This window comes from Neoarius graeffei, chromosome 1 (genome assembly GCF_027579695.1).
Source record: "Neoarius graeffei isolate fNeoGra1 chromosome 1, fNeoGra1.pri, whole genome shotgun sequence".
Lineage (NCBI taxonomy): Eukaryota > Metazoa > Chordata > Actinopteri > Siluriformes > Ariidae > Neoarius > Neoarius graeffei.
In genome coordinates, this window is record NC_083569.1 from 89,495,625 (window position 1) to 89,523,608 (window position 27,984).

Sequence of the window (27,984 nt, forward strand, 5' to 3'; positions counted from 1 at the left end):
AAATTGACTGTAACTTATGAGCTTATGTTTGACTATTGCTCCGCAATGCATGTCTTCTGTTGGATAAGCGATATGTTGCTGTAGTTGCTGCTTCTATCCTCTTTGGTTATGGAGTGCGTGTTCAAGCCTAGGGTATTATACGTTCGTAAACTACCACTCCGAACACTCTCACTCTGTTCTCTGTGTCACGTTGAGTTTACGAAAGGAGTCCGAGGGAGAACAGGGTTTTGTCTTAGCAGCGTGGCTACAGGCGCTGATCGCAGCGAGTATGTGTGTGCACGCAAACACTATACTACTATACTACTAGTGTTGTACACACATTTTCCCACTCCCTTATTTAGACTTGTGAAGCAGTTTGCTCAACTGCTTGCGCTTCTGCTTCGGGGTCGGACTCCGGGTCAAAAGCGAAAGCTTGGACTGTTGCTTGACCTGCCATTGCTACTGTTCACACACAGCTAGCATGGCCGCAGCTTGGTCAAGCCCCTCCCCCCATGGCCCGCCCCCACCCTCTACCCTTCCCCGCCTCCTGCTTCTCATTAGCAAAATGACGCACTGGGAAAAGCGCTGAAATGGGGCTTTCTCCCAGGAGGCTATATTTACGTGCCGAGGGTTCATTTCGAGAAAGGCTGCGGACATAACATCCGGAAGCCTCCACGAGCCCGTTTAAAGCATCAACAAACCACCATGCCATGGGACCTTTAAATTGTTGTTTGCTGGAAGAGAAGAGCAGGGACTATTGAGAATCGAGCGGCTGTGGTTTATTTACACTTAATATTAAAACTTGTAGAGTCCTAGCAACCACCACAAAGACACTTACAAAAAGCCCAGAAATTCCTCCTTACCCTGGCATAAACGATACAGGATTTATCTTGGTGTCCTGATCACCAGATCTTTAACCCAGCCACATATAAAAAGTTGTTCTCCTCCATGCTCTTCCAGGTTTTCATCTGTTTGTCCGTGTAGAACGATGTCTGCAGCACCAGGGTGTTTGAGATGTCGGGGAGATGTCAACGGATGGATAATTTTCCAATTCATAGGAAAAATCCTTCTTTACTATCGAGTAAGGATCTATCTCATCGCAAAGAGCAACTTTCTGAAGGTATCCTGACTGTGTATTGGCCTCTAAACTGTGAAAACTGTCAGAGACGGTTTCACTTGCTCTTTACATGACAACAGCCAAAACAGTTTGCCTGAACACCACTTCATTCACCGGAAGTAAACTCACAAGCAAATGTCATGTGACTGAATACAACCTATATTCTATTCCAGGTTAACCACTCGCAAAGAACGACTGAAAAATCTTCAACTCCGTGGACTGTCAGTGAAGAAATTGGCAGGATGGTGGATACACACCAACTGTATGGCAGGCCTCGGAGAGAGCTATTCTCACACAGCATCGTTATTGTGGGCTTGAAGCTGGAGTGAAACAAAGGGATTCACTGACAGTGACAGATAAAAAGGCGGACTGGGTTCTTCCTACTGCTGTGAAAAAAAAAAAAGTCTCCTACTCCCGGATCAGAGATATTTCCTTTCTAAAGAAATGCCCAAGTCAAGTTCCTCAGCCACAATCAGAAGTTCAAGACAAAGTTCTAGGGAAAGAAAAGAAAAGAAAGCAAGCACAACTTTATTCATCACACACTTGTGAAATTTCCTCTCTGCATTTAACCCATTTGGGGCAATGAACACACACACACACACACACACACACGTGAGCAATGAGCACACACACATACCCAGAGCAGTGGGCAGCCATGCTAACAGCACCCGGGGAGCAGTTGGAAGTTAGGTGCCTCGCTCAAGGCTGTCCCATATTAACCTAACCGCATGTCTTTGGATTGTGGGGGAAACCAGAGCACCCAGCGGAAACCCACGCAGACACGGGGAGAACATGAAAACTCCAAACAGAAAGGCCCTTGCCGGCCGCTGGGTTCGAACCCAGAACCTTCTTACTGTGAGGCGACCGTGCTCACCCCTACACCACCGTGCTGCCATTATGTGAAAGGGGAGAGCGCAAACGCAGTCCCCCACTACCAGAAATTCTCTCATCTCATTATCTCTAGCTGCTTTATCCTGTTCTACAGGGTCGCAGGCAAGCTGGAGCCTATCCCAGCTGACTACGGGCGAAAGGCGGGGTACACCCTGGACAAGTCGCTAGGTCATCACAGGGCTGACACATGGACACAGACAACCATTCACACTCACATTCACACCTACGGTCAATTTAGAGTCACCAGTTAACCTAACCTGCATGTCTTTGGATTGTGGGGGAAACCGGAGCACCCGGAGGAAACCCACGCGGACACGGGGAGAACATGCAAACTCCGCACAGAAAGGCCCTTGCCAGCCACGGGGCTCAAACCCGGACCTTCTTGCTGTGAGGTGACAGCGCTAACCACTACACCACCGTGCCGTCACCAGAAATTATGCAGTTGAGAATTCACAAAGGTCAGCACAGCCTGAGTGCAATGGCTGGGCCTCACCTTGAGCAAACCACCTTCTTGATCATGGTGTTGCCCCTGCCAGGGAGACTGTAATACTGTTTATCTTTTTCTCTGTTTGAACGATTGGAACCACAAACAGCGCAAACATGAACCATATTTAAGACAGATTAATCCTTGCTTACAGGAAAGACTATGTCTGGTTGTCCCCCAGTAGACGCTATCGTGATGTGTGACGTAATGTGCAAGGAGTCTATAATATCAGCCAAATTCATCCAGATGACAGACAACTGTGTGATCAAAATATGACCATCGAAGAAGTCTCTTATGCAATTGACCATCTAAAGGTGAACAGATCTCCCAGTGCTGATGGTCCCTCTGCTGAATTTGAGGAGACCTTTCCAGAAGAGTTGGCCCCCTTTATAACTGAAGTCATATTAGAAAGTACTGAAGTAGACACTCTCCCCCCTTCAGTGACTCAGGGCTTGATTACTTTAATTCCCAAACCCAAAAACCATCTCATGTCTATTGATAACTGGCGACCTATTTTCATTCCTGAATAATGACAAGATTTCTGCCTCCATAAGTGCTAAACAAATTAAAAATGTATTAGATTCAGTTATTGATGAAGTTCAGTCAGGATTTTTAAGAAAAAATACATATTTCTAATAATATCAGGTTTGTCCTTGATTTGATTGATTATTCCTTCTTCTGTCCTGATGACCGCTACATCCTCTTTTTGGACTTCTATAAACAGGGATGCGATTGGCCAAGGACAAAAAAGCAGGAAAATATATAGACCCATAATGCGACACGGCAGCAGTGTGGTGTGGTATGGCGCGGCAACGACGCGGTGCAGCAACAGTGCAGCCACTACACACAGTAACCTCATTTTGACACTTTTAATGACAAGTGCAATACGCAAACATTTAGTGCCAATTTTCATCATTGGAAAACAATTATTTTGAGGGCAAACAACCTCAAACAATAGATGCAGATATTAGAACAGGTGATGAGCACACACTCACAGTGTCATCATTTTTTTCAAAATATGCACAATAACAATGTCAGTAAGTGTAGTATAAAGTCAAGAAGTGTAACAAAGTACAAAGTCAGGAAGTGTAACATGGATATACAAGTGAAAAAACACTAAACTCCCTCATCAACAGCTTTAATGTCAGGCCTGTTCACTGCAAGTCTGGCCATAAGTCCAAAGTATGCTAGAAAAGATATAATAAAATAAATTATACAATTATGACACAATCCCTGCATATTTTAGCCAATAAACACAAACTGCAGTACACATGAACTTGGTCTATCACCAGTATACTGACATTGTTATTATGCAGCATGTATGATAATGTGCTATGCAGCCAAGATGGACTATAATAATAGTTCAAGTTTTTCATCAGCATCAGTGTTGATGTTATGTTGCCTACACTGTTATGTTATTATGAACCACACTGAACATTCTGTAATTAAGCAATATAACAAGGGTGGGAGTGTGGCTGTTCCTGGATATCCTCACAGGTGTGGTTTAGCTGCAGGCATGAAGCCGGGGCTGAGAGTAATCAATGAGTATTGCTATCTTGGCAAGGCATTCCAATCATCTCTACCAACTCAACGACAGAACAGGGTATACTGTACAGCAATCCTTAAATTAAATACCTTTTTTTTACTACCTTTAGATTTTTACACCATCATGACAGAGTTGCAAGTGTTAATCAGCGACCTTTTGTAATGTGTACACAGATTTTTAACATATATGCTATACATACTAGTGTTTCAAATGACAAACAACCAGTGAATTGCTATGACGTCGGCATCAAACTGTTGAGACCTCAGGTTTGAGACGATAATCTTGATAGGCTAAAGCCCACCATTTAAACAAACTGATGCGAATTGTAGCAGACAGAATTTCAATCAAATTAGGACACCTCATAGTCAAAAAAATAATACCTCTACAACCAAATTCAACACTTTTAATTGCTTTGTTCACTTAACGTTCACTTAACGCTAACATTCTAAAACCTTAGTAACATTAGGAAGTCATCTCATGCGAACGGCTTGGCAATTACTAGGCAAACAATTTTGTTAGCTGTGGCAAATCATGTTGAATGCTGACACACGAAACTTTCCTTTCCCAAAAACAAAAAAAATGCCTTTTTCTAACTATACAAGTAAATCATCTAAACACTTTCAAGAGGAGAAATGTTTACTCACTGATACCTGCCGTTTTCATTTTTTTCAACCTAGCCTGGTAGCTACACATTGACTAACCTGGCTAGTACCATAACTGGCTAACTAAGAAACATTTGACTAACGTTAGCATTAATACCACCGTGGCAAATCTTGGACATTGAGATCAGTGAAAAACTATTAGATAATAGACATGCAAACAAATACATGAAAACAATATTAGCATGCTACGTCACACACGAGAGTAGGGTGACCGCTGCATCCATTCCAACAACAAACTGACTACTAACGCGCATGCGTCTTACATTACTTGACTCGGGTCACAAAGGTTACTCTCTGCATAATGGGCTTTTTTTTTTTAATTATTATTGGCACCGCTTAACCTAGGGTAGGTTATTATGCGCACACGTGGCTCATTGGAGTTGCCTATGGATAATGTGGTCCTACCCTAGCCTAGTAAACTAGACCCACCCGCCTCGCGGCCAAAAATATTTTTGCCTACGAGTGGGTCTAGCCTCGGACCATATCAGCAACACACTCAGCAACACATCAAATCGTGCCCGCCAATCACAACGCAAGGTTTTTGTTTGGATTCTTTGGGCGGGCTTTTGCAGGAGTGACAAGGCTGCGCAACGCTGGAGAAAGCACTATTGAACAGTGCTCGTTTGACTCCGCTTTGGAATCAGTTTTAGAAGAATTAGACTTGGAGTTTTCATTAAAACATGAGCAGGAAGAGGCTCTCCGCTCATTCCATGATCGCTGAAGCTTCACCAAAACACTCGACCCTCCAATGGTGTCCCTCTCCACATGCTGTTTGTTTACCCCATAGACATATAAACACAGACGCCGCATTGAGCTGGTGGCCCGTTGCTGGGATACGTCAGAGTGTCCGCCATATTGGATGTGGCAAATCTTCCCCGTAAACCAATGCAAGTAAATGGACTGAACTTCATAAAGCCCCTTTCTACAATAATGTTTACCTCGATGCCTTTTATTCACCCATTAAGACACGTATATATTTGGGAAACAAACAGGCATCAAAACAACATATATAACTTTTAATGTGATGGTTATAAATAGTGTGCAAAATACCCGTCAATATTCTGAATGACCGCCAAACTGAGTTCGGCCAGGTTCTAACATCATACCAAAACAAAATACATCACTGATTCCTTCACATTCAGAAAGGTTAAAAACATTCATCATACGTTCAAAAACGTTCATCATAGAGTGGCACTGTATTATCTAATTCTCACTGCTTATAACTATACACCTCCCCGGTGGAGATGAGCTGGGAAACTGAAGACTGAAGGAACAGGATTGAAAAGTATTTTTCCAGTCTCACCTGTGAAAGGTAATCCCATGTGATCTCGTTTGGACGGTAAACCTGTTGGTACAGTTAAACGCAGCACATGAATGAGGCATCTTTATTCTCGGCTACTGTCTAGATGCTATACCAGAGGCGGTTGAAGAATCTCCACTTTGCCCCATCCAATATGGCGGCGAGGATGACATATGATTCTACGCAGAAGGCGGCGTCTATGTTTATATGTCTATGGTTTACCCTCCCCCACTGCTTTCTGTCACTCTGACTATGTCACAGTCACTGTTGCGCTGATTGGTCAGAGCGTGGGCCTATACGCACAGAGACAGTTTGAAAGACAACGGGTTGTTCCTACCCACACCCTTCGGAAATGTCTACGACCGAGACCAGACTAAATATTGACATTTAGTCTGGCTTGCCAGGCTAGTCCTACCCCCCCCCCCCCAAAAAAAAACAACGAATTTGCATGATTCACGAGGGTCGCATTTTTATGCCTGAAAATCCGGAATTCCGGAAGAATCACATCCTCGAACAATACTGCATGCCATCAATAAACCCACTAGAAGGGAACAGAATACGAAAAAAAAGTGTCCTGTATGCATAATACTTAAATAATATTGACTGGCATTGAGTGGTCTATCAAATATATTCCATTCAGCGAGTATGATACTGAACGAGTCGAAGACAAGTAGCTGAATGGAACATATCTGATAGATCACGAAAAAAGCCAGCCAATATTATTATTAATGCACATTTGATGGAACAATTATAGATTTTACAAAAAGTTAAGAACGGGGGCCTTTCAGGTGTTCAGTGCAGCTTTCGCTTTCAAAATTCTCTCAAAATCTTCTGCCTTTAACGAAGCAAACCTGGCGGCCATGTTTGTTTACAAACTGTCCCAGTTGCTCACTTGTGCGGAAGTTTTACACGTAATACGCATCTTATTGCATTTTCAATTCACTGCAACAGGTTACTGCAGGCGCCGCTGGCAGAACAGAGAAATGCCGATACACTTCTCATTGAATATTCGCATCATGTTGTCTTGACAACCATGCAATGTCGTAAACCATATTCAACGCTCATTCTCCATTGGGTAGAGTGACGTGATAGACGTAGGATAAGTGATACGCTAACAATATTGCATGCTATCAAACCAAATGAACGAAACCTGCTAGAAGGGAATAGAACACATTTTTATTCCATTGAAAAAGTGTCCTGGAAGTATAATAATTCCTGATATTTCACTCCGATGAGGTCACTCCCAGTGATTTCCTGTTGACTGGATGCATGTTTGTCAACATGGTGAACCGGTTCAAAATTACGATTCTTCTAATTAACTTGAGGATTTTTTTTTTGTGTGGATGTATCAATATATTATAAAGATCAGGGGTTCCCAAACTTTTCCATGCCAAGGCCCCCCAAACAGCATTAGCTTCTGGCCGGGGACCCCCTTTGCAAACCCACAGACAATGCTACAAAATATCTAAAGAAACATGAACTTTTAGAATCTTTTCTCTTACTTTTATTCAATAGTCAATAATTGTTACATTTGTTTAGCATAAGAATATTATTAACTAACATGTTTTCAACACAAATATTTTCGCACTGAACAATAAACCGTATAACCTCCTGTAGTACCTGATTCAACTCGTTATCCATCCTTTTTGCGACCAGTGCCTCGCGATGGAGCATGCAGTGTGTGGCCACTACATGCGGGGCCTTCTGCTTAATGAGCGCGGTCACTCCACTGATCTTCCCGGTCATCGCCGCGGCTCCGTCCGAACACACCCCCACACAACGGGTCCAGTCCAATCCGTTAGACTCAATGTAATCGTCCAAAACCTGAAAAATGTCTTTCCCAGTAGTACTTCTTTCAAGTGCTTTACAAAATAGTATTTCCTCCACAAATCTTTCCTGTGAAATAAATCTGATGTACACAAGCAGTTGGGCCTCACTGGATAAATCTGTGCTCTCATCCAGCTGAAGTGCGAAGTATTCGCTGACTCTCACCTGCTCCAACAGCTGAGCAGATACGTCTTGAGCCATGTCACCAATCTGTTGGCTCACGGTGTTAGAGAGTGGGACAGCATCAATTTTTTTGGCAGCATCCTCACCAAGCAATTCTTGGACAATGTCTTTGGTGGCTGGTAAAATCAAATCTTCTCCAATTGAGTGAGGTTTTTTAGCACGAGCAATGTGGTATGAGGCTAAAAATGATGCCTTCAGGGCCCGCTCGGGGACAGTAGCTTGCTGGGTGAATGCAGCAGATTGCCTGACCAAATGCTCTTCTTTGCATCTGAAGAAATCTACTGTTTTTTAGGCATCTGTCGGATGTTTTTGTCCCAAGTGACACTGAAGTTTCGAAGGTTTTAAGCACTCGTTTGACAGGGTCTCCAGACAGAGGACGCATTTCGGGCAATCATGGCCATTTTTCTGTATGGCTGTAAAGCCATACTTAATGTATGCTGCGTCATATTTTCGGATTTTAGTTGGCCAGGACTTCTTAGTTTTTTTCGCAGCAGTGTCCTCCACAGCAGGGCTGTTGGTTTGTTCCTTCGGTCTCTTCTTCAAAAACCTGTCCATGTTGCGCTAGCAATACGCTAGCTTGAGGAGCAAAGCAGCTTGATAAATGGCGCAAACCGCAATGCCACAGGCAATCGGAGAGATGAGCATGGCAAACAACGTTTCGATATGATGTATTAATAATTATATTTTATAATAATGATTAAAAAACTAATTACAATATATTTAATAATATTTTTAAAAAGTATTTTTTTTCCGCAATTTGTTAGTGTCCCTCCAACTTTCTGAGGCCCCCCTAGCGCCCCCTGGCGGCCCCCACTTTGAAAACCACTGATAAAGAACATTACACAGTGGCACAAAGATATGAAGTTTATCTTCTTGTGAATATGTTCACCACTCAAACGTCATATCTTCGTGCAACTGTATAATATCCTCTCTTTTTTTTATACATTACATATAATTTATAATAAATGTTTTAAACACACTTTGAAGCCTTGTACTCAGATGGGTAAGCTTGACAATGTCTCAAAAGCATTTCCTTGTTCAACAGCCTTCATCTCTGTATATTTCCTTCTCTAAATTCCCACAAGCACTCGACTCAATTATGCATTTACACGAACCTAAAAAATATCTGGTCTACAGCGCAGGTTTCCGAGTCCTACAGTAGGCCATATCCTGCACATCCAAGTGTTAAAAATCACCCAAATCAAGTCAGAACTGGTTGTTGATTAGATAATTCATTTAAGTGGGGGGGTTAAATGTGCAAGTCAGGAAATATTCTATGACCAGGACTGAACCTGTGGTTTCCAAAAACCGGAGCATTTTTCTTTCATGGAGCTGGTGGTGTTTGGATGTGTTTGCCACACACTAACCTCAGGAATAGGGGCGTTGAGGCCAGGAATCTTGAGATTGGGGTAGGACGGGGGAGGACCGTATCTCTGCATCGCAATAAGCCATGGAGGAGGAACCTTATGGGAGTTCTACAGAGAGAGAGAGATCGTTATTCACAACATAGCTGTGTCAGAAATGGAGATCATCAGGGGAAGAAACGTATGACAAAAGTCTGCTCATGCATGCGCACGCAGTTTGAAAACAGAACAAGCGGTTCTCCACATCTGCAGCACCCTCTGCTGGATAAAGTGCACCAAGTGTTGAAAAGGGTGGGTACAATGGAGAAAGGTACCATTTGTTTTTCTTCTCCGAACCAAATAACGGCACCAAAAACACAATGTTCAGTAGCGAGTTGGAGCATTTCATCTGAACAACTACACTCAGATTTAACTTAAAACCTTCACTGTCTGCTTAAAATATAAGCGGTTACCTAAAAATCAGGAAAAGCCTTGGTGTACGAAAACACACAAAGTCGTTATTATTGTTCCATTTATTTCCCCAAACAGTGGAAATGATCACGTCCCATCACCTCCACTTATGTGTGACCCTTCACTAGCAGACAACGATTTAAAAAAATAAGACACACAGGACCCAAACAGTGCTGAGAAAGTACAACTTCTTTATTAAAAAATAGGTTTAAAAATATAAAATTTTAATCTATAATATTCTCTTTTTATTATAAAAGCAACACCAATAATTTGGTTGGCCAACACGAGACACATGCAACTTGGCTTAGAGTACAAGGATAAAGAAAATCACAAAGAAGGGTAGAAGTCTTCACTCACTGGTTACACCCTTATTAAATTCACATCAGTCCATTAATTCACAGCAACATGACCCAAAGTCAGATAAAAAAAAAAAACATACACACTTAAGAGGATTCAAAGCACTGCACACTATATATCACTCTTGTTAGAACACAACAAACCCAGTGAGGATTCTCCCAAAACAAACAAAAAAACAAAGCAAATTCTATGCTCCCTGACCCCAGGGTAGTATATATAGCAGTTACATATGCCAAGGCTAGATGAGCACTCAGTGAAATTCCTAACCAAGGAAACCCGCACGATCCAAAAAAACAACAAAATAATAAAAATATAAAACAAATGAAAGCAAAACAGTGACTATTAACATTCTGCCACCACTGTACACCGTCCTGCGCTATGGTGGCGTCGCGCCAATGAGCTTACTCCAGCTCCCGGCCCAACTTCCCCGCTGGTACGGCTTGCATCTGACCACACAAACCACCGAGGGCACACCACATACGTCTTATTGGCTTCTCTCGGATACCAGCTATACCAACAACCATACACGCTGAAGGCTAGTAATTTCGCCTCACTGTTGGAGTAACATTTCGAAGCTTCAAAAGTTTCACTCGTAGTGTAACTACAGACTTCTCGACCTCACCAGCCAACTTGACGATGGTGCCCTGGCGAATGCTACAACTCATGTACTGCAACCTGCTAATGAGACCAAACAATACTTTGGGACCCAACGCGAGATTTCAAAGGCTCTCTGAGCATCAAAGTAAAAGTCTCCCACTTACAGCTACTCCATTCTGCCAGTTACACATGTATTAATGTACCGTATTTTTCGGACTATAAGTCGCACTTTTTTTCATGGTTCGGCTGGCCATGCGACTTGTACTCCGGTGCAATGTATACATGTTTTTTTTTCACCGCGAGAGGGCGCTATGTAGCTTTGCATGCAAGTATGTGCCGTGTTCTCTATTAATACCACTGAAAGAAAAAAAAATACTGTTACAACTGACAACAAAACAAATTAGCATTACAACAACAATGACTGAACAGAAATATGCCGCCAAAAAGAAAATCATATACTGCTGAATTCAAGCTGCAAGTAATTAAATATGCAGCCGAAAATGGTAATAGGGCAGCTGAACGAAAGTTTGGATGCAGTGAAAAACTTGGTAGGGACTGGAGAAAAGCGGAGGATAATTTGAAGAGAATGAAGAAAACAAAAAAAGCTAACCGAGGGCTAAAGGCTAGATGGCCACGTTTAGAAGAGGAGGTATACAAATGGGTCCTCGAACAACGCGCTGCCGGGAGAGGCCGGTCAACTGTGCAGTTACGGCTCCATGCTCAGGTAATTGCCAAGGCAATGGATATAGCGGACTTTGCAGGGGGTCCGTCTTGGTGTTACCGCTTTATGCAACGTAACCGCCTCTCTATCCGAGCACGGACAACCGTGTGTCAAAAATCGCCGGCCAACTTCCAAGTCAAAATTGATAACTTCCACGAGTTTCTGACAAATGAAGTAGCTGAGCACAACGTGACACCAGATCATATCATCAACATGGATGAAGTCCCCCTTACATTTGACATCCCCGAAGTGTCGCAGAAAAGGGGTAAAGACTGAACATAGGGACAACGGGTCATGAGAAGTCACACTTCACAGTGGTGCTGGCATGCTGTGGAGACGGAACGAAGTTGCCTCCCATGGTCATCTTCAAACGCAAAACAATGCCGAAAATTGAATGCCCCCCCTCAGTTGTCCTGGCCATGAATGAGAAGGGGTGGATGGACCAGGACATGATGAACGTGTGGCTGACAAAGTGCTATGCCAAGCGTCCGGATGGGTTCTTCAAAACACGCAAGGCCCTGCTTGTGATGGACAGTATGCGGGCGCACATCACACCACAGTTTAAAGAAAAATTGAAGGCTTTCAACTCCATCCCTGCCATCATTCCTGGAGGCTTGACAAAAGTGCTCCAGCCACTGGACATCTCGGTGAACCGGAGCTTCAAGGCAGTTCTGCGACAACTGTGGGAGCAGTGGATGATTGATGGGGAACACAGCTTCACGGCAACCGGGAGGATGCGCCATGCAACTTTCCTTGATGTCATCGGGTGGATTGACAAAGCATGGGCTTCAGTGACAACGGAAACCATCCTGTCGGGGTTTCGAAAGGCTGGAATAACTGGAGCTGATGCTGAGTCTGACGACAGCCACGCAGAAGAGGAAACGGCGCTTCGTCTGCCGCTGGAGTTGGCAGAGTTGTTCAGAAGCGACACCGAGGATGAGGAATTCAATGGATTTGCTGATTTGGAGTGAAATCGTCAGCTTGATTGACCTGTGTTTTATTATTAATGATAGGCCTATAGTTATTTAAATAAGTTATGTAATGATTTTCAGCCTATAGGCTATTGAATAACTTGATGTTACGGTACATATTCAGCCAGTTTTTCTCTGGGCTATTATAAATGATTTTGTTTTGCATTTTTAAAAATAACTCTCCTTCCAAGATGAACTTTATTCTTCGTCTCTGATGTTATGGTGTTAATGGTCTGAATAATGTTTTTATCTGATATGACGTTAACTGGCAGGCGCACTTTCTGCCTGTTTTTTTCTCTGAGCGTTTTTTTTTTTTCACTAGACGGTTGTTTTTACTACCGTACCTGTCTTTGGAGATGATATACCTATAGCCTACTTGGCCTCTGATTTGATGAAATAAAATTCGACAAAAATGAAGAATGACACTCCTCGATGATGACTACAGCTTTAATAACAGAGATGAAAGAGCCATGGGGCGATAATAAGCCCTACCGTAAAAATATTCTAAAAGCAAACTGATTAATGCATCAGTAATAGGCTACTAATATTAGTTATAATAATAATAATATAGGCTATTAGTAATAACGATAGTGATAGTATTAAAGATAGTAGTAGATATTTAAAATAATCAGACGAGGCTACTTACAGGGCAAAGGGCGCGTTATCACTGCTCAGCTGTTCGTTTATTAAATAAACAATGCAGTCGCGCAGTAACCACGCGCCGCTTATCAGATAGAATCACAGATTCTATGGATAGAATAACCCTTCAAAAAAGTGCGACTTGTAGTCCGGTGCGACGTATACGTGTTTTTTTCGTCTTCATAATGCATTTTTTGGCTGATGCGACTTAAACTCCGGAGCGACGTATAGTCCGGAAAATACGGTAATTTAATTTCACAGTAAAGATATTGTTCTTTCAGGATTTACTTAAAGGAGAACTGAAGTCATTTTTAAACTTACTTTATTTCTTAATTAACGTGTTCAATTGTGTTTTCGGTTTTAGTAACCTTATATCGTGACTCGTATTGGCAACTAATTGCAATTAAATATTATACTTATTGGCCTATTCGGTTTTTAGCCATGCTGAATTTAGTTCGTTTGGTCCACGGCAGGTGTCGCTTATCTTCACGAGACTTCAAAATGTGAAGTGTCAGCCAGGTGTCAGTGCCGCCATTTTGAAAACTGTTTTCCCAAACGAAGTATTGCACAAAAACGAGTTTAAATGATGATTACTGCCTGCTTTTTTCAAACTTTCCTGATTGCTATCAAAACAAACAAAACTTCCAGCTTGATTACGTCAGCATTCGAAAGAGGGCGCGCACGTCTTTTGATAATGTTGGCAGATGTCGGTCACTTTGATTTCCGCTGTACGTTTTACTTCTGTGCTACGATGTCTCGCACAGGTCTCAACCAATCTCGTTTACGCCCATCGCTTGGACATATGGACTGATATTACAGAGCGTATTTCAAAACACCCATAACTTGCTATAGCAGTGACAGAATAGCGATCAGAAATGCATTATGATATTTCATAAAATGGGAGAAATAGAATTTTGATGATAAAAAAAAAAAAAATTTTTTTTGCCTTCAGTTCTCCTTTGGGGGCGGCACGGTGGTGTAGTGGTTAGCGCTGTCGCCTCACAGCAAGAAGGTCCTGGGTTCGAGCCCCGGGGCCGGCGAGGGCCTTTCTGTGTGGAGTTTGCATGTTCTCCCCGTGTCCGCGTGGGTTTCCTCCGGGTGCTCCGGTTTCCCCCACAGTCCAAAGACATGCAGGTTAGGTTAACTGGTGACTCTAAATTGACCGTAGGTGTGAATGTGAGTGTGAATGGTTGTCTGTGGCTATGTGTCAGCCCTGTGATGACCTGGCGACTTGTCCAGGGTGTACCCCGCCTTTCGCCCGTAGTCAGCTGGGATAGGCTCCAGCTTGCCTGCGACCCTGTAGAAGGATAAAGCGGCTAGAGATAATGAGATGAGTTCTCCTTTGATATACACTGTTTGCTCTAGTTACCAGTAAATTTGACATTTGAAATAGCTTTTTGGGACTGTGATAGTGGAGAGGCGGGGTCTCCTTCGACACCTGTGTGCAAACGGTGCCTCAAGTTGTGCGTGATGGGCGGAGGCAATATCTACCCTGATGAAACATTAGACGCACATACATCCCAATTTGTACAGAGAATTCCAGGAACGGAAGCTGCGCATTATGATGGGTACTGAACTTCATCCATGGTTGGCTTGTTCAGGAAATTTCCTGTCCTGAATCTAGCTAACAGTTTAGCTGCTCTAAAGTTACACAGGGCTAACTGGCAGCCAGCCACTGTGATGATCGCGCATTAATATGCTTTAATTTTAAAACGCATCACTTTCACTACATTCACACGCAGCGTCTGCATCACTGCGGAGTTTTCAAGCTCCGAAAATGGAGACGGGGGGGGGGGATGCTCCTAGATATCATTTTAGTGTGGACGGGCAAAAACAGGACGTTTGGAAACAATGACGCAGAGACCCACGTTCGCTTCCTGATTGGGTCTCAGTTATAACACATCTTTCCCCAGATTCGTCAGCCATCACATGACCCTTTCCCAGAAGAAAACAAACGAGATCAGCTGTTTATCCCGGCATGCCCAGTGTACATGAATGGTCATGTGGTGTGTGCGCGTGTTTGTATCAACAGAGATCATTTCTGATACGGAGCTAAACACACTCATCTGAACAAAAACTCTATTTAAAACGCTGTTTTAAAACATTAACGCAGATGGATCCTTAGTCTATTTCGCAATCTGCTCCTTCCTTAATTAATTCACGAATGAAAGAATAACGATGCTTTGGAAATAACCTTAGGTCAGATATTTGTAAAGTTAACCGACTTATAAATCCTTCTTTCTACACCTGTCACTCATTTAATGCAGTGTTTAAACAATACAAATTTTGAAGTTTATTAATTTATCAGTTTGTATGAATATTTATTACACTGGTAGCAAACTAGTACCGTTACCGTTCTACCACGCCAGGTACCGAGCCAACACTAATATGCACATGGGGAACAAACACACCACGCAAACGAGATCAACAAGAAGAACTCACAGGGCCAGTGGGCATGCCCAGAGCGATCCTCAGCTCATCAGACAGATCTCCAGGTTTCTTCTCCTTCAGCCGCGTCTCAAACTCCTTCCCCTGAGAGACGGAGCGCAAAGCAGAACCATGAGGAGGAGTCACACAAAAGGCACGAGAGAGACACAGAGCATGAATATACGAAATCCTTTTTCTGAAAACACTTTCCAGAGAAAGGTCAGCGCTACTCAAACAGTCGGCATTTTTTCACTCAGGGTACACATTTGCAGAAATAAGACGTTATGCAGGTGTATTAAAAAAAGAAAAAAAAGTCATGTTTCTTGTATTAAACTTATGTTTACATTAGTGTCATCGGATCACCACAGAGAACAATTTTTAAATTTTGTTTCCATGTTGATTCATTTTTTATGCCTTTTTGGTCCATTTTGGCATGTTCTACTGTACACTGAACTATAGATCATATAAAACCCCACATCTCTAGTGCATTTTGTGCTACAAGATTGATATGAAATGATAATGTAGCATCTCTGCTTCATTTAATAAATGCATATAAAGGAGTCCTTTATCACCCGGCAAAAATTTTGCAGTTCTTTAATAATGTGTCCGTCGTTATGCCAAATGACGTTTTTGGTCAGTGTTCTCAAAAAGGAACCCAAAAACTCAATCACGGATTCTTTTAATGCTATCCATTTTGGTAGTTTCAATCTCTATACATGTCGGAATAATGCACAGAAAAATGTGTTGACTGTAAGGCACCGACACCTTTCAGCATTGATTGAAAATGTTCACTGGGATAATGGAAAAAGCAACGTAGTCTCCGTAGTCCTCTCTAAACTCGGGGTTTAATCAGGGTTAAAGAATTTCCCTTAATGTTTTTATAATTACCATGAGAAGTAAAGGTATAAAAATGCTTTTAGTCATTACAGACTTGAAGTAATTGCACGGAGTAGTGGTTTAATTGAGAAATGTAGTCTCCGTAGCCCCCAATTCTTCGTTAGGCGTTTCTTCGTTAGAAAAGATATTTGATTCTTTATTCGTACAAATGTTAATTCAATAAAGAACTAGGTAAAATATCCAAATATCCTTCTGTTAGCAGTATTTTTGTTTTATCGCATAATAAAATGTGAAAAAAAAAATGCTCTTAGCGATCAAGATTCAGGAGTGTCATTTCATAATATTTCCAATAAAATAAATGTTATTTCCCAGCTGGGAGGTCCGTCTGGTGAAATACCGTGACTGAGGTCTTGAAAGTACTGAACAACGCCCTCTGGGCCGAGGTCACGGTATTTCACCATATGGACCGACCTTACGCTGGTAAATAATATATTTATTTTTTTCTTTACCAAATTCTAACAGAAAACGAGAGCGCCCAAAAGGGAAAACCGAGCCGAGCCGCCATTTTGAATCCTCATTCACGGCTGTAATGCAAATGGCTTCCTCCTCGGTATACAAGTGCACTTCCATGGCAGGAAAAATACTACATTTTGCCGCCTATGTAGTCCCCTATTTATACAAATAGGAGTCATTCAGGATTCAGCCATGTTTTTGCTCAGCGTTAGCAACAGTTACAGGTTTTTAGCTTTCTCCTGAAATGTTTTCTTTTATTTCTTCTTCCTCAGGGTAGTAAAACTCACTTTCGCTGTGAACACTGTCGTTATCGCTATCCATGCTGTAAAATTAATGCTATTCTCCTGAGAAATGCTGGCAAAAATTTATAAGATTTTTGAGAAAAATCTTATAAATAAATCTTATTAAAAAAAATAAATAAATGTAGACAAAAAAAAAATGCTACCATGTTTGTTGTTGTGAACAAGCGAGTCGACAAAAGGTCCATACCCGGGGTCCGCTCGCCAGCCAATCAAAGCGCAGGATTTGGACTGCGAAAAAAATAAATCTAGTTATACCTTTAAAATTTATATAATTCACCGAAACAGTGGTCTTGAGGCGGCACGGTGGTGTAGTGGTTAGCGCTGTCGCCTCACAGCAAGAAGGTCCTGGGTTCGAGCCCCGGGGCCGGCGAGGGCCTTTCTGTGTGGAGTTTGCATGTTCTCCCCGTGTCCGCGTGGGTGTGCTCCGGTTTCCCCCACAGTCCAAAGACATGCAGGTTAGGTTAACTGGTGACTCTAAATTGACCGTAGGTGTGAATGTGAGTGTGAATGGTTGTCTGTGTCTATGTGTCAGCCCTGTGATGACCTGGCGACTTGTCCAGGGTGTACCCCGCCTTTCGCCCGTAGTCAGCTGGGATAGGCTCCAGCTTGCCTGCGACCCTGTAGAAGGACAAAGCGGCTAGAGATAATGAGAATGAGATGAGTGGTCTTGATCAACAGGCCATATCTTCTGAATCAGATGAGGAGACCTCATGAAATTTTCACACTGTAATATTAAGATATGTGGAAACAAAATGCACCGACTAAAAATCTGAAAACCAAACTTTCAAAAAAAAAAAAAAGACCATTTTGGAACAGAAACGTGTACCGAGTGAAAAAATGCAGAGTTAAACATGAGAAAGGCCAGTGCATTACCTTGTAGTACAGGTCTCCATGGATGGTGAGCTTCTGCTTGATCTGCCACTTGAAGAAGGCGTCATGGAGCTTCTGGTAGTCGATGTCAATCTTTCCCATCTTTGGGCGAACTTTCTCTCGCATTTTGGTCTTCATAGTTTTTGCATCCTCCTGTTGAAAGGACAGAAACATTGAGCCGGTATAACCTTTCCTTTCCTCACATTTTATTCAAAAGCACGGGGTGAAGGTTACACTGTACTGCAACAGCATGGAATTACAACGAAAGGAACGGCAAAGCTGATTACATGTGTGGAGCACAAACACCAACCACTTTTCCTCTTCAGTTTGTGTTTGAATTTCACCAACCTCTCTTACAGCCTTTAAAACCGACAAAGATCCTTCAGGATTTTCTAGATCAGTAAATCATTTTGAACTGTTAAGCCAGTATCTCACTGGGCTGCGACAGCCTGCGACTAGCTGGAGACACAATTGCAATAAAATATGCGAATTTCCACTTGGAATCGCACTGAATTGATATTCGCATATTTTACCGCAATTGTTGCGTCTCCAACTAGTCGCAGGCTGTCGCAGCCCGGCTTTCCCTCGGCAGGCAGGGAAGTAGAGGAAACCTCACGGAAACTGACTTGAGAAGGGTTCGCGACGGCTTTGCGACACCGGCGACGCGTTTGCGGCTATTTTGAGAGAAATTTTGTCGCACGAATTTTTTGAACATGTTCAAAATTTCAGCGACGAAGGAGCGACACTTTGCAACTCATGCGAGGAAATTGAGAATCCCCGCCAATGTTTCAAGACACTTTTGAAACTCTCTCGCGAATGACGTTCGCAATTTGTCGCAGCCCAGTGAGATACTAGCCTTAGGGCGTTCCATCTGAGATGAAGATCATGACGAGAGCAGAAAGCATGTAGCAGCTCCACACACACACGGTGAAACTGCAGTATATTTGCACTAACAGGTCACAGGGATTATGGTCTGGCACTAGTGACGAGATACATCAGGCCATAATGTTAACTTTTTGAGGCCATTTAAGGTGTCAAAAGTTTTTACCCCCCCTTGAATTTCCTTTTGCCCTAAAATTTTGCGGTATTTCGGCAAGTTTTCAAGTACACGGTTCAAGGCAATACTGATATGTTTTCTAGTGGTAGAATTGAGTTATCTAGACAAAAGTACATGTTTAAAAAATTTTTTTTAATTATTTTTAAGAACATTTACTTCTGCAACAGAACAAGACAAGCCCTGAAAACATGACGCATCAATCAATATCATACTGCATTGTACAGTACTAGGGATGGCGAAAACTAAAAAAAATCTTGACCGACCACCGAGCCTCATTAGCCGATTATAGTCGGTTAACCTACGAGTTTAAAATTCTAGAATTGGAATTATTAGAATCTATTCCAAATCTAACCGCGAGCATCTGCACATTCAGTCCCAGTTGCTGCCCTCCACTCACATTCCCTTTTCTACAGCGCGAAACATTTAGTCAAATGCGGCACTGATGTCGAGGGGTTTGTATTGGAGCGGAGGACAAATGGCTGCAGCTTAGAGACAGTTTCAGTTGGCCATGATGGCGTTGAAAATAAAGTCAAGTGCTAGAAGAAGTACATAACATTCAGTGATGGGAATAATGGCGTTAAAATAAAGGCTGTTATAACGCCAGGTAATCTAATTAATTAGCTACAATCGTTATAACGCCGTTACCAATATCAACACGCCATTACTGCATGGTATTGAAGTTGCTCTGAAGCCGTCACCAACTTGGCTCACAGACATAAAAGCTGCGTTTGTCACTCCCCCTCCAGACACCGCTGTCGTTTCATTCTCTCCCCTTCCCTCCAAAAGTCGGCATCTGCGCCTTTAGTTTGTGTGGAGAGATCTGATCTGCAATAACATGCATTGTTGGCTACAGACCGAAACATACTTTCAGAATGCACTGGCCAAGGCAGGACTAAACTCCATGTGCCTTCTAATAATAATAATAAAAAAAAAACAGAATAGTAATTTGTAAGCTAAAAAGCCTGTGTCTACACTTTTCTTTCGCCGAGTGGCAGCTGTCTTCAACTGGGGCAGGAGGGCGGGACATGACTGAATGGGTGTTTCTGATTTGTCAGCTGTCGTCCTTACACCGCATGGCATGCCCCAAGCGTTTACAACACAGAATTCCAGGTTCTCCGCTTCAAAACGATTGATTTTTTTTTAACTGACAACCAAAAAAAAAAAAATTAACCGGTTGACGTTGATTCGGTCAACCACCGGTCAGTCAGTCATCGGTTAACATCCCTATACAGTACGACTATGTAATACGTATTTTTATATAGGAGTTTAGGACACAAACACACTGTTTTGCTGATAACAATGACGAGCAATCCTGCAAACATGAATTATAAAACAGGAGTCTGTCCTGCAGTACTGATTTGCCATTGCATTTAGGAGGCAATTAAACCACCCGTCCTCCTCATTTACTGTAGAGGGTGTGGTTTACTCTGTGAGACACAAAAGCACGTCTTTCCGTTCATTGAATACTTACCACGAGCTTTTTACACACACGCACGACGATTTGCTCTTCAGCCTTTTAGCAGGATATACAGGTTAAAAAATAAACATCAAAATGTAGAATTGAAAACTATTTGTTTCAAATGATCCTTCAGTTTCACAGAAACAGCAATAAAAAAACGACTTTTTTTTTAGTAGCGATTGCAGAATTGCTTTATATTTATACTCAAGAATCATTCACGCACAGGACAGGCATTTTATAAGGAACTTTGGTATGTCGCAGCCGGGGCCTGAACCTGCGACCTCCTGCTCAGGGGGGTAAACGCTCTACCACTGAACCGCCGCGGAGTTTTAAGAACAGGGAAAATTCTTGCGAATCAACATCTTTAATGTAACTTCTTATTCACGTAACAGGGCTCGACATTAACGGTTGTCCGCGACAAGTGATCCTTTATGTCGGACAAGTTCAGGGTTTTTTCTAGAAAAATTTAGTATGAGGGCGCTCACCATGGCGGGGGGGGCGAAGCGGGGGGGGGGGGGGGGGGGGGGGGGGGGGGGGGATGGTGCCGGTTGTCCCCCCGCCGTGCAAAGCCTTTGAAAAATGCTCCAATGGGACATTCTGAGGCTATCTGAGAGGGAAATTGTAACAAATTGTCTGTCAACATTGAAAAAGAAAGAAGTAATCTTCTTCTGCCCCGGACAGTCTTTGGCTTTCTTCCGCTTCGTGCCGCGGGATGACATCTTTAAATGCCCAAGTATGGAATGCCATTTGAGACTCATTTATGCGCGAACAGAAAACCAACATTGAGCGCATGGCACCTGTTTTGAGCGAACAGAAGACCGATATTGAGCGCAGAAACGTGTTTTGAGCGAGCACATAAATTATACTTTGAGGGGTTAATGAATCTCTGTGCGCAACAACAGCCCTCTGCGCGCTCGCTTTCAATCTCCTCCGCTCGCTCCGTAATCTCTGTCGCGCTCGCTCAGTTTCACCAGTGCTCGCTCAAATCCTGTACAGTGCGTTCCATTTGTGCCACGACTGTCGGCCAATCACAACTATCCGCCAGCGTTGGATTGGCGGGCAATCTGACCAATCAGAGTAGCTGGGAGAAAAGTTTTGCTGCATTCAAATGATTGTGCTTCTATTTTGCTGCTATAATATGCTCATCTTATGTATGTTCTAGACAATACAAAAAGCACCACATGCCAAATAAATAACTGAATACATAATAATAACAATAATAATTACACTAATAATACACTAATAAGCCCTGTGATGACCTGGCGACTTGTCCAGGGTGTACCCCGCCTTTCGCCCGTAGTCAGCTGGGATAGGCTCCAGCTTGCCTGCGACCCTGTAGAAGGATAAAGCGGCTAGAGATAATGAGATGAGATGAGATACACTAATAATATTAACAATAAATAATAATAAATTAACATTAAATTAAATATTAACAATAAATAATAAAACACTAATAATATTAACAATACAGTGAACATAATCATTATCATATTTTTTATTATTAAAAACAAAATATCAAATAATACTGAAGAGGGGAAAAATAATACTGATCTAAATATGTTGTGTTTTTATTTTTAGACAGTATGTGTTTTGCTAAACACAGTTTGGCTGGATTTGAGCACACAGTATGTCTCTGAATACCTCAGAATTCATCCGGCTGCTTCTGTCTTGTGTCACATCATCAATAAACACTAGTGACCCAGTGCCACACTGTAAAAAATAGAATTACGCTTTGTTCAAGTTATTCCATATTCACAATTGAATGGACAAGAAAATATGAATAATTATTAACGAACAGAAAAATCCACATCAAACTGATAGGGTGCACCTCAATGATGTGTAAATATACAATAGTGAATAATCTGAATTGAAAATACATAATTGCCACAGGTGTTTATTCAGCGCATGCTCTTAATGACCAAGACACGGGGTTTCCTCTCCCAAATGCAAGGGCTGGGCAATGTGGTTATCTCTCCAGTTGAAGTTCATGGCTCGGGTGGATAAGGTGCCATACCATAAATCCGGGGACCCGGGTTCGATTCCGACCCGAGGTCATGTCCCGATCCCTCCCTGTCTCTCTCTCCTGCTCATTTCCTGTCTCTACACTGTCCTATCCAAATAAAGGTGAAAAAAGCCCCAAAAAAATATCTAAAAAAAAAAAAAACTTGTGATAACCTCAATTGCCTTTTTGTACTACTGTGAATGCCACTGTTCAGCAAAAAGAGAAATCTATGTTGGCAGAATGAGGAATTGAAAATTGACTTAATTAAGAATTCTTAATAAAGATAACAAGTGTTATCATAGTTTGGATTATCATGGGCACATCATTGGCAAAACATAAAATTCTTAATGCAGACGGTTGCCTTGAAATTTCAAGTATTCTCAACTATTCTTTTTTTACAGTGCACTGGCAGCCATGCATGCCCAAGCCATCACACTGCCTCCGCCATGTTTTACAGATGATGTGGTATGCTTTGGATCATGAGCTGTACCACGCCTTCGCCATACTTTTTTCTTTCCATCATTCTGGTAGAGGTTGATCTTGGTTTCATCTGTCCAAAGAATGTTCTTCCAGAACTGTGCTGGCTTTTTTAGATGTTTTTTAGCAAAGTCCAATCTAGCCTTTTTATTCTTGAGGCTTATGAGTGGCTTGCACCGTGCAGTGAACCCTCTGTATTTACTTTCATGCAGTCTTCTCTTTATGGTAGATTTGGATATTGATACGCCTACCTCCTGGAGAGTGTTGTTCACTTGGTTGGCTATTGTGAAGGGGTTTCTCTTCACCATGGAAATTATTCTGCGATCATCCACCACTGTTGTCTTCTGTGGGCGTCCAGGTCTTTTTGCATTGATGAGTTCACCAGTGCTTTCCTTCTTTCTCAGGATGTACCAAACTGTAGATTTTGCCACTCCTAATATTGTAGCAATTTCTCGGATGGGTTTTTTCTGTTTTCGCAGCTTAAGGATGGCTTGTTTCACCTGCATGGAGAGCTCCTTTGACCGCATGTTTTCTTCACAGCAAAATCTTCCAAATGCAAGCACCACACCTCAAATCAACTCCAGGCCTTTTATCTGCTTAATTGAGAATGACATAACAAAGGAATTGCCCACACCTGCCCATGAAATAGCCTTTGAGTCAATTGTCCAATTACTTTTGGTCCCTTTAAAAACAGGGTGGCACATGTTAAGGAGCTGAAACTCGTAAACCCTTCATCCAATTTTAATGTGGATACCCTCAAATGAAAGCTGAAAGTCTGGACTTTAGGTCCATGTCCATTATATAACTATAACTTGAATAGGTTTCAGTAAACAGGTAAAAAAAACAAACAAAATGTGTCAGTGTCCAAATATATACGGACCTAACTGTACAATAAACCTTTCTACTGACTACAGAGAATGAAACGAAAGACTGCTGGTAAAACTCACCTCTTTTTTAGAGAGTGTGCTTTCTTCTTCATCATCCGAGTACGGACGAGAGCTGTTCATGTCCACATCGGCCGTGTCGTCATCTTCCTCTTCTGAGAACACAACACACACACACAGTGTTAACCCTTCAGTTTCCTGGAGCAGTTTGCTCGGCTCAAGGGCGTTCACTGCGTTCTCACCTGTAGGAGCGGCGGTGAGCTGCTCCTGTCGGATCTCCTTCAGCTGTAGGATCTTCTCCAGAGCCTGAGGGTTCTTCGGCCCGACTCCCACATCATCACTCTGCCACGCCTGATCACGCAACATACAAGAGATAAAATATCTGGATCAGCAAAGAACAAAATAGTTATTTTTACATTAAGACCTGCGACTTTCATGTCATTTCCAAAAGTTAAGACCCAGAACACTCATAAAATCCCATCATGCACTGCACTGGCTCGTGTCAAGCTGCTGTAGTGTCATGCAAGCAGAACAGCCAGAACACACTGGTGCAGCGATGAAACCATTTTCGTGAAGCATAAAAGAGCAGGTCATACCTCTCTCGCATCTTCTCCAGGTGGAGGTGGTACTCTCTGCCTCTGACTGCTCTGCGGTACCATGGAAACGCCTGGAGGGGGTGGGCCACTGGTTATCAAGGCTACAAGAAGAAGTGTTGAGATGGTGAGAGGTGAATGAAATTTATAGCTCAGCTCACTATTTCAAGCAAGTAGCTTTTTTTGTCCCGCTAGAAAAATTTACAAATTGAGAAGATTGTGTTTGCGCCCATACCTAATGTAAAAATAGCCTTTTGTTACTAGCTGTTTTTTGTTTTAATTAGGTAAAGGTGTAGATCTGGAGGGTCCTCAGGCATAGTGTTTTGGTAAACTGGGATGTATGGATGCTGTCACCCCCCGGCTATCACACATTCACTCGAGTTTGTTGATGGTGTAGTGGCTGCTGCTTTATGTCCTGGGGCTCCCTCATGTCTGTGTTACCTTCTGGCTCTCCCTTTTAGTTATACCATCATAGTTGTTGGCCGCTGTGGCCTGATGGTTAGAGAAGTAGCTTTGGGCCCAAAAGGTCACTGGTTCGATTCCCTGGACCAGCAGGACTGGCTGAAGTGCCCTTGAGTAAGGCACCTAATCCCCCCCCCCCCAAGTGCTCTGGCAAGAGTGCTGGTGTACCTCGTGTCCAATTAGCCAAAGAAAAGCTGATGATGTGATCATCAGCTCGGGTGGTTCCCGACTGTCATAATTAGCCTTGCTGGAGTCCTTGCTTACACTCAATGCAAAACGTATACTGTTTTTAACCATTCAGTGACACCGGGCATACCCAACAACTTGTGTCTTCACATCTCGATCTCCTGAGATGGAGATGCTGACCTCTTCGGCTCCTCGGACCTGCCTGATGCCCTACTTCTGGTTGGAGTCTCATCACATCGCTCCTGTGGAGGACGGCCCCGCATGGACAGTCGAAAGTCGCACTTGGAAGATGCTCTGGACACTTACAGTTTTGCTATGATGGCTGAGGACTACAACTGACATGAGAACTTTAGGACTGCAGTCGTACTCAAGTCTCCAACAGTTGATAACTTCAAACAGACTTCATATTTAACACTGAGGTTGTGGTCCCCCCGGGGGGACTTTTTGGACTGTTCCAAACACACGTCTGAAGCTCCGCGAGTTTTTGTGCTAGAAACATTCAAGTAACACCACTAGAAACCTTGAATCTTCTAGTTTTCAAAAAAAAAAATTTTTATATATCTCAACAGCCTCTTAACGACACACCCTTCAGCTATTCACATGTTAAGCGCATGGAACATCAGTGTCGTCATTCGCTCATTGTGTAGCAAGGGGAGGTGAGAACACGCCCCATTTCACCGGTATAAACAAGCGCACATGTTCACTTGTTTCCATACCAACTGAGAAACTTTGAGGAATGGCTAATGCAAGGAAGATGTCTCACTAGCGGTTGTTGTCATGCTTTTTCGGTTAGCGTATAGGGAGAGCTACATTACATTTAGCAGACGCTTTTATCCAAAGCGACCTTACAATTGAGAAAAACAAAATCAAGCTACAGTAAAACACAGGAAATCAGAGTAAGAAGTGAGTGCATGTTTGATGGTTAGTGGGTTGTTAGGATAGGAGGTGCTCTTTGAAGAGAAAGAACTAGTTGATCGAAACGTGCCGTGTTATTTTCGTCAAGTTTTGAAAACATTTTTCTGTTGCCAAACTGTTTCACTGATTTACAGTAATTAGTTACCTAAATCAACATGCCCTGCATAGACATAGTTTATCTTCATTGCTAACATTAGATTTATTATAGTCCGTGCATAAGATTATGAAATGCAGCTCTGGCTTTTAGGGCTTCTTTTCTTTGCAGTAACTTTCCAAGCAGAGAGGTGTGGGAGGGGGCAGGGAGGTACAGGGGCCAGGGGCTTTGACAAATGGACTACTGACAGTGACGGGGGGGGGGGGGGGGGGGGGATTACAGGTGAATTACACCTACCTCATCAATATTCATTTGAAAGGCCAACTGGCTTTGAAGAAAACATAAGCTGTGTTCACACTTATACCGGTACGAAAGTGGTATAACTGTATCGATACAAAGTATACCGGTACAGTTTAGTGCATCTGTCCACACTAGCGAGAAATGTTTGCGGTTTTCTTTCACGGAAGTTGAAATGCGCGTGCGCGAAATGTTTCCGTGGTTACCGAGTAACTTCCTTCCGAGAATATGGCGGATGAAACAACGCGTGTGTGCTTTTTTGTTGTCAATGTACAGTCTGTATTTCTGGTGGTCATTTATTCAGTCGAACCGTATAAAACGCGCGAGGCAGTTGAGAAAGAAACAAAGAAAACGAATCTCCCTTTCTCCCCCCCTCACTTTCTCCCTCTTCCCTTCTCTTCCCCTCCCTTTCTCTCTCTTTCCTTCTCTTCCCCTCCCTTTCTCCCTCTTCTTCCTTTCTTCCTCCCTCTTTCCTTCTCTTCCCCTCCCTTTCTCCCTCTTCTTCCTTTCTTCCTCCCTCTTTCCTTCTCTTCCCCTCCCTTTCTCCCTCCCTCTTTCCTTCTCTTCCCCTCCCTTTCTCCCTCTTCTTCCTTTCTTCCTCCCTCTTCCCCCCTCCCCTCCCCTCCCCTCCCTTCCCTTTCTCCCTCCCCTCCCTTTCCTCCCTTTCTCCCTCCCTCTTTCCTTCTCTTCCCCTCCCTTTTCCCCTCTTCTTCCTTTCTTCCTCCCTCTTTCCCCCTCCCTCCCCCGCTCCCTTTCTCCCCCCTTTCTTTGCTCCATGTAGCTCCACGGTCGTTTTGTTTTCGCATGCTCATTGTATTGATACAGAGCCGCTTCATCTGTCCACACTACAGCGAAGCACTACAGTACCAATACTGTACCGGTACGAAACCCATACATTTGTGGGTTTCGTACCGATACAGTTATACCGCTACAGTACCGGTATAGTTGCTAGTGTGGACAGGTGTTGCGGTACGAAAGTAGTATCGTATCAGTACAAAATCCCTAGTGTGGACAGGGTAATAGATAGTCTGAAGTTTCTACAATTAGTATTGAAATTACAGAAAATTTCTGAATGCTGTTCTTACTTTTACGTAGCCAACACCTATGTTTACAAGGTTCAGACTTCAAAAGTCTTGCGTAGATATATTTATAGTGTTTTTTTTTTTACAAGGTTTGAAGACTCTGAAAATAGTTTTTTGTAAGGTTGTGTTTGCACTTAATTGAAATAAAGACAAATTTCATTACATTCACTTACTCTCATATTGCTGAGGGCGTCCAGAATATAACCATGTGTGTCACTTTTGCATGGATGTTTTTAGTTGGATGAAACACTTAAAAATGTCAAGGTTTATCAGACTGCCACAGAGCGTCTGACAGGCCCAGGACCTCAGAGTGTTATACTATAATTCATTTCCTGGTTACATAGTAATACTTTGACTATATAGAACACCATTATAGAAGCTTTTTATTTATAAAATCGCGCCAGCTTATCACCCAGATGAGGATGGGTTCCCTTTTGAG

At 42.7% G+C, this 27,984-nt stretch overlaps 1 protein-coding gene and 1 pseudogene across 12 annotated transcripts in view; both read right to left on the reverse strand.

Moving 5' to 3' along the window:
• LOC132867451 (splicing factor 3B subunit 2-like) overlaps nt 1–27,984 on the reverse strand; it is an 81,530-nt gene that overhangs the window by 34,027 nt on the left and 19,519 nt on the right. For 11 of the 12 annotated variants that reach the window (XR_009650744.1, XR_009650748.1, XR_009650741.1 and 8 more), the window contains exons 7-13: nt 24,513–24,613; nt 24,159–24,267; nt 23,980–24,071; nt 22,195–22,263; nt 18,041–18,190; nt 15,531–15,620; nt 9,357–9,464 (exon numbers count right to left, since the gene is read on the reverse strand). Coding sequence is in view for 1 of the 12 variants with exons in the window: in XM_060900665.1 (XP_060756648.1) it covers nt 1,569–1,589; nt 9,357–9,464; nt 15,531–15,620; nt 18,041–18,190; nt 22,195–22,263; nt 23,980–24,071; nt 24,159–24,267; nt 24,513–24,613 (740 nt within the window). In the remaining 11 variants the exon portion in view is untranslated. Of the gene's footprint in view, nt 1–1,360; nt 1,590–9,356; nt 9,465–15,530; nt 15,621–18,040; nt 18,191–22,194; nt 22,264–23,979; nt 24,072–24,158; nt 24,268–24,512; nt 24,614–27,984 lie in introns of those variants that run through there. The other variant, XM_060900665.1, reaches the window with a different exon arrangement.
• LOC132896968 (U1 spliceosomal RNA) lies at nt 2,377–2,531 on the reverse strand (annotated as a pseudogene).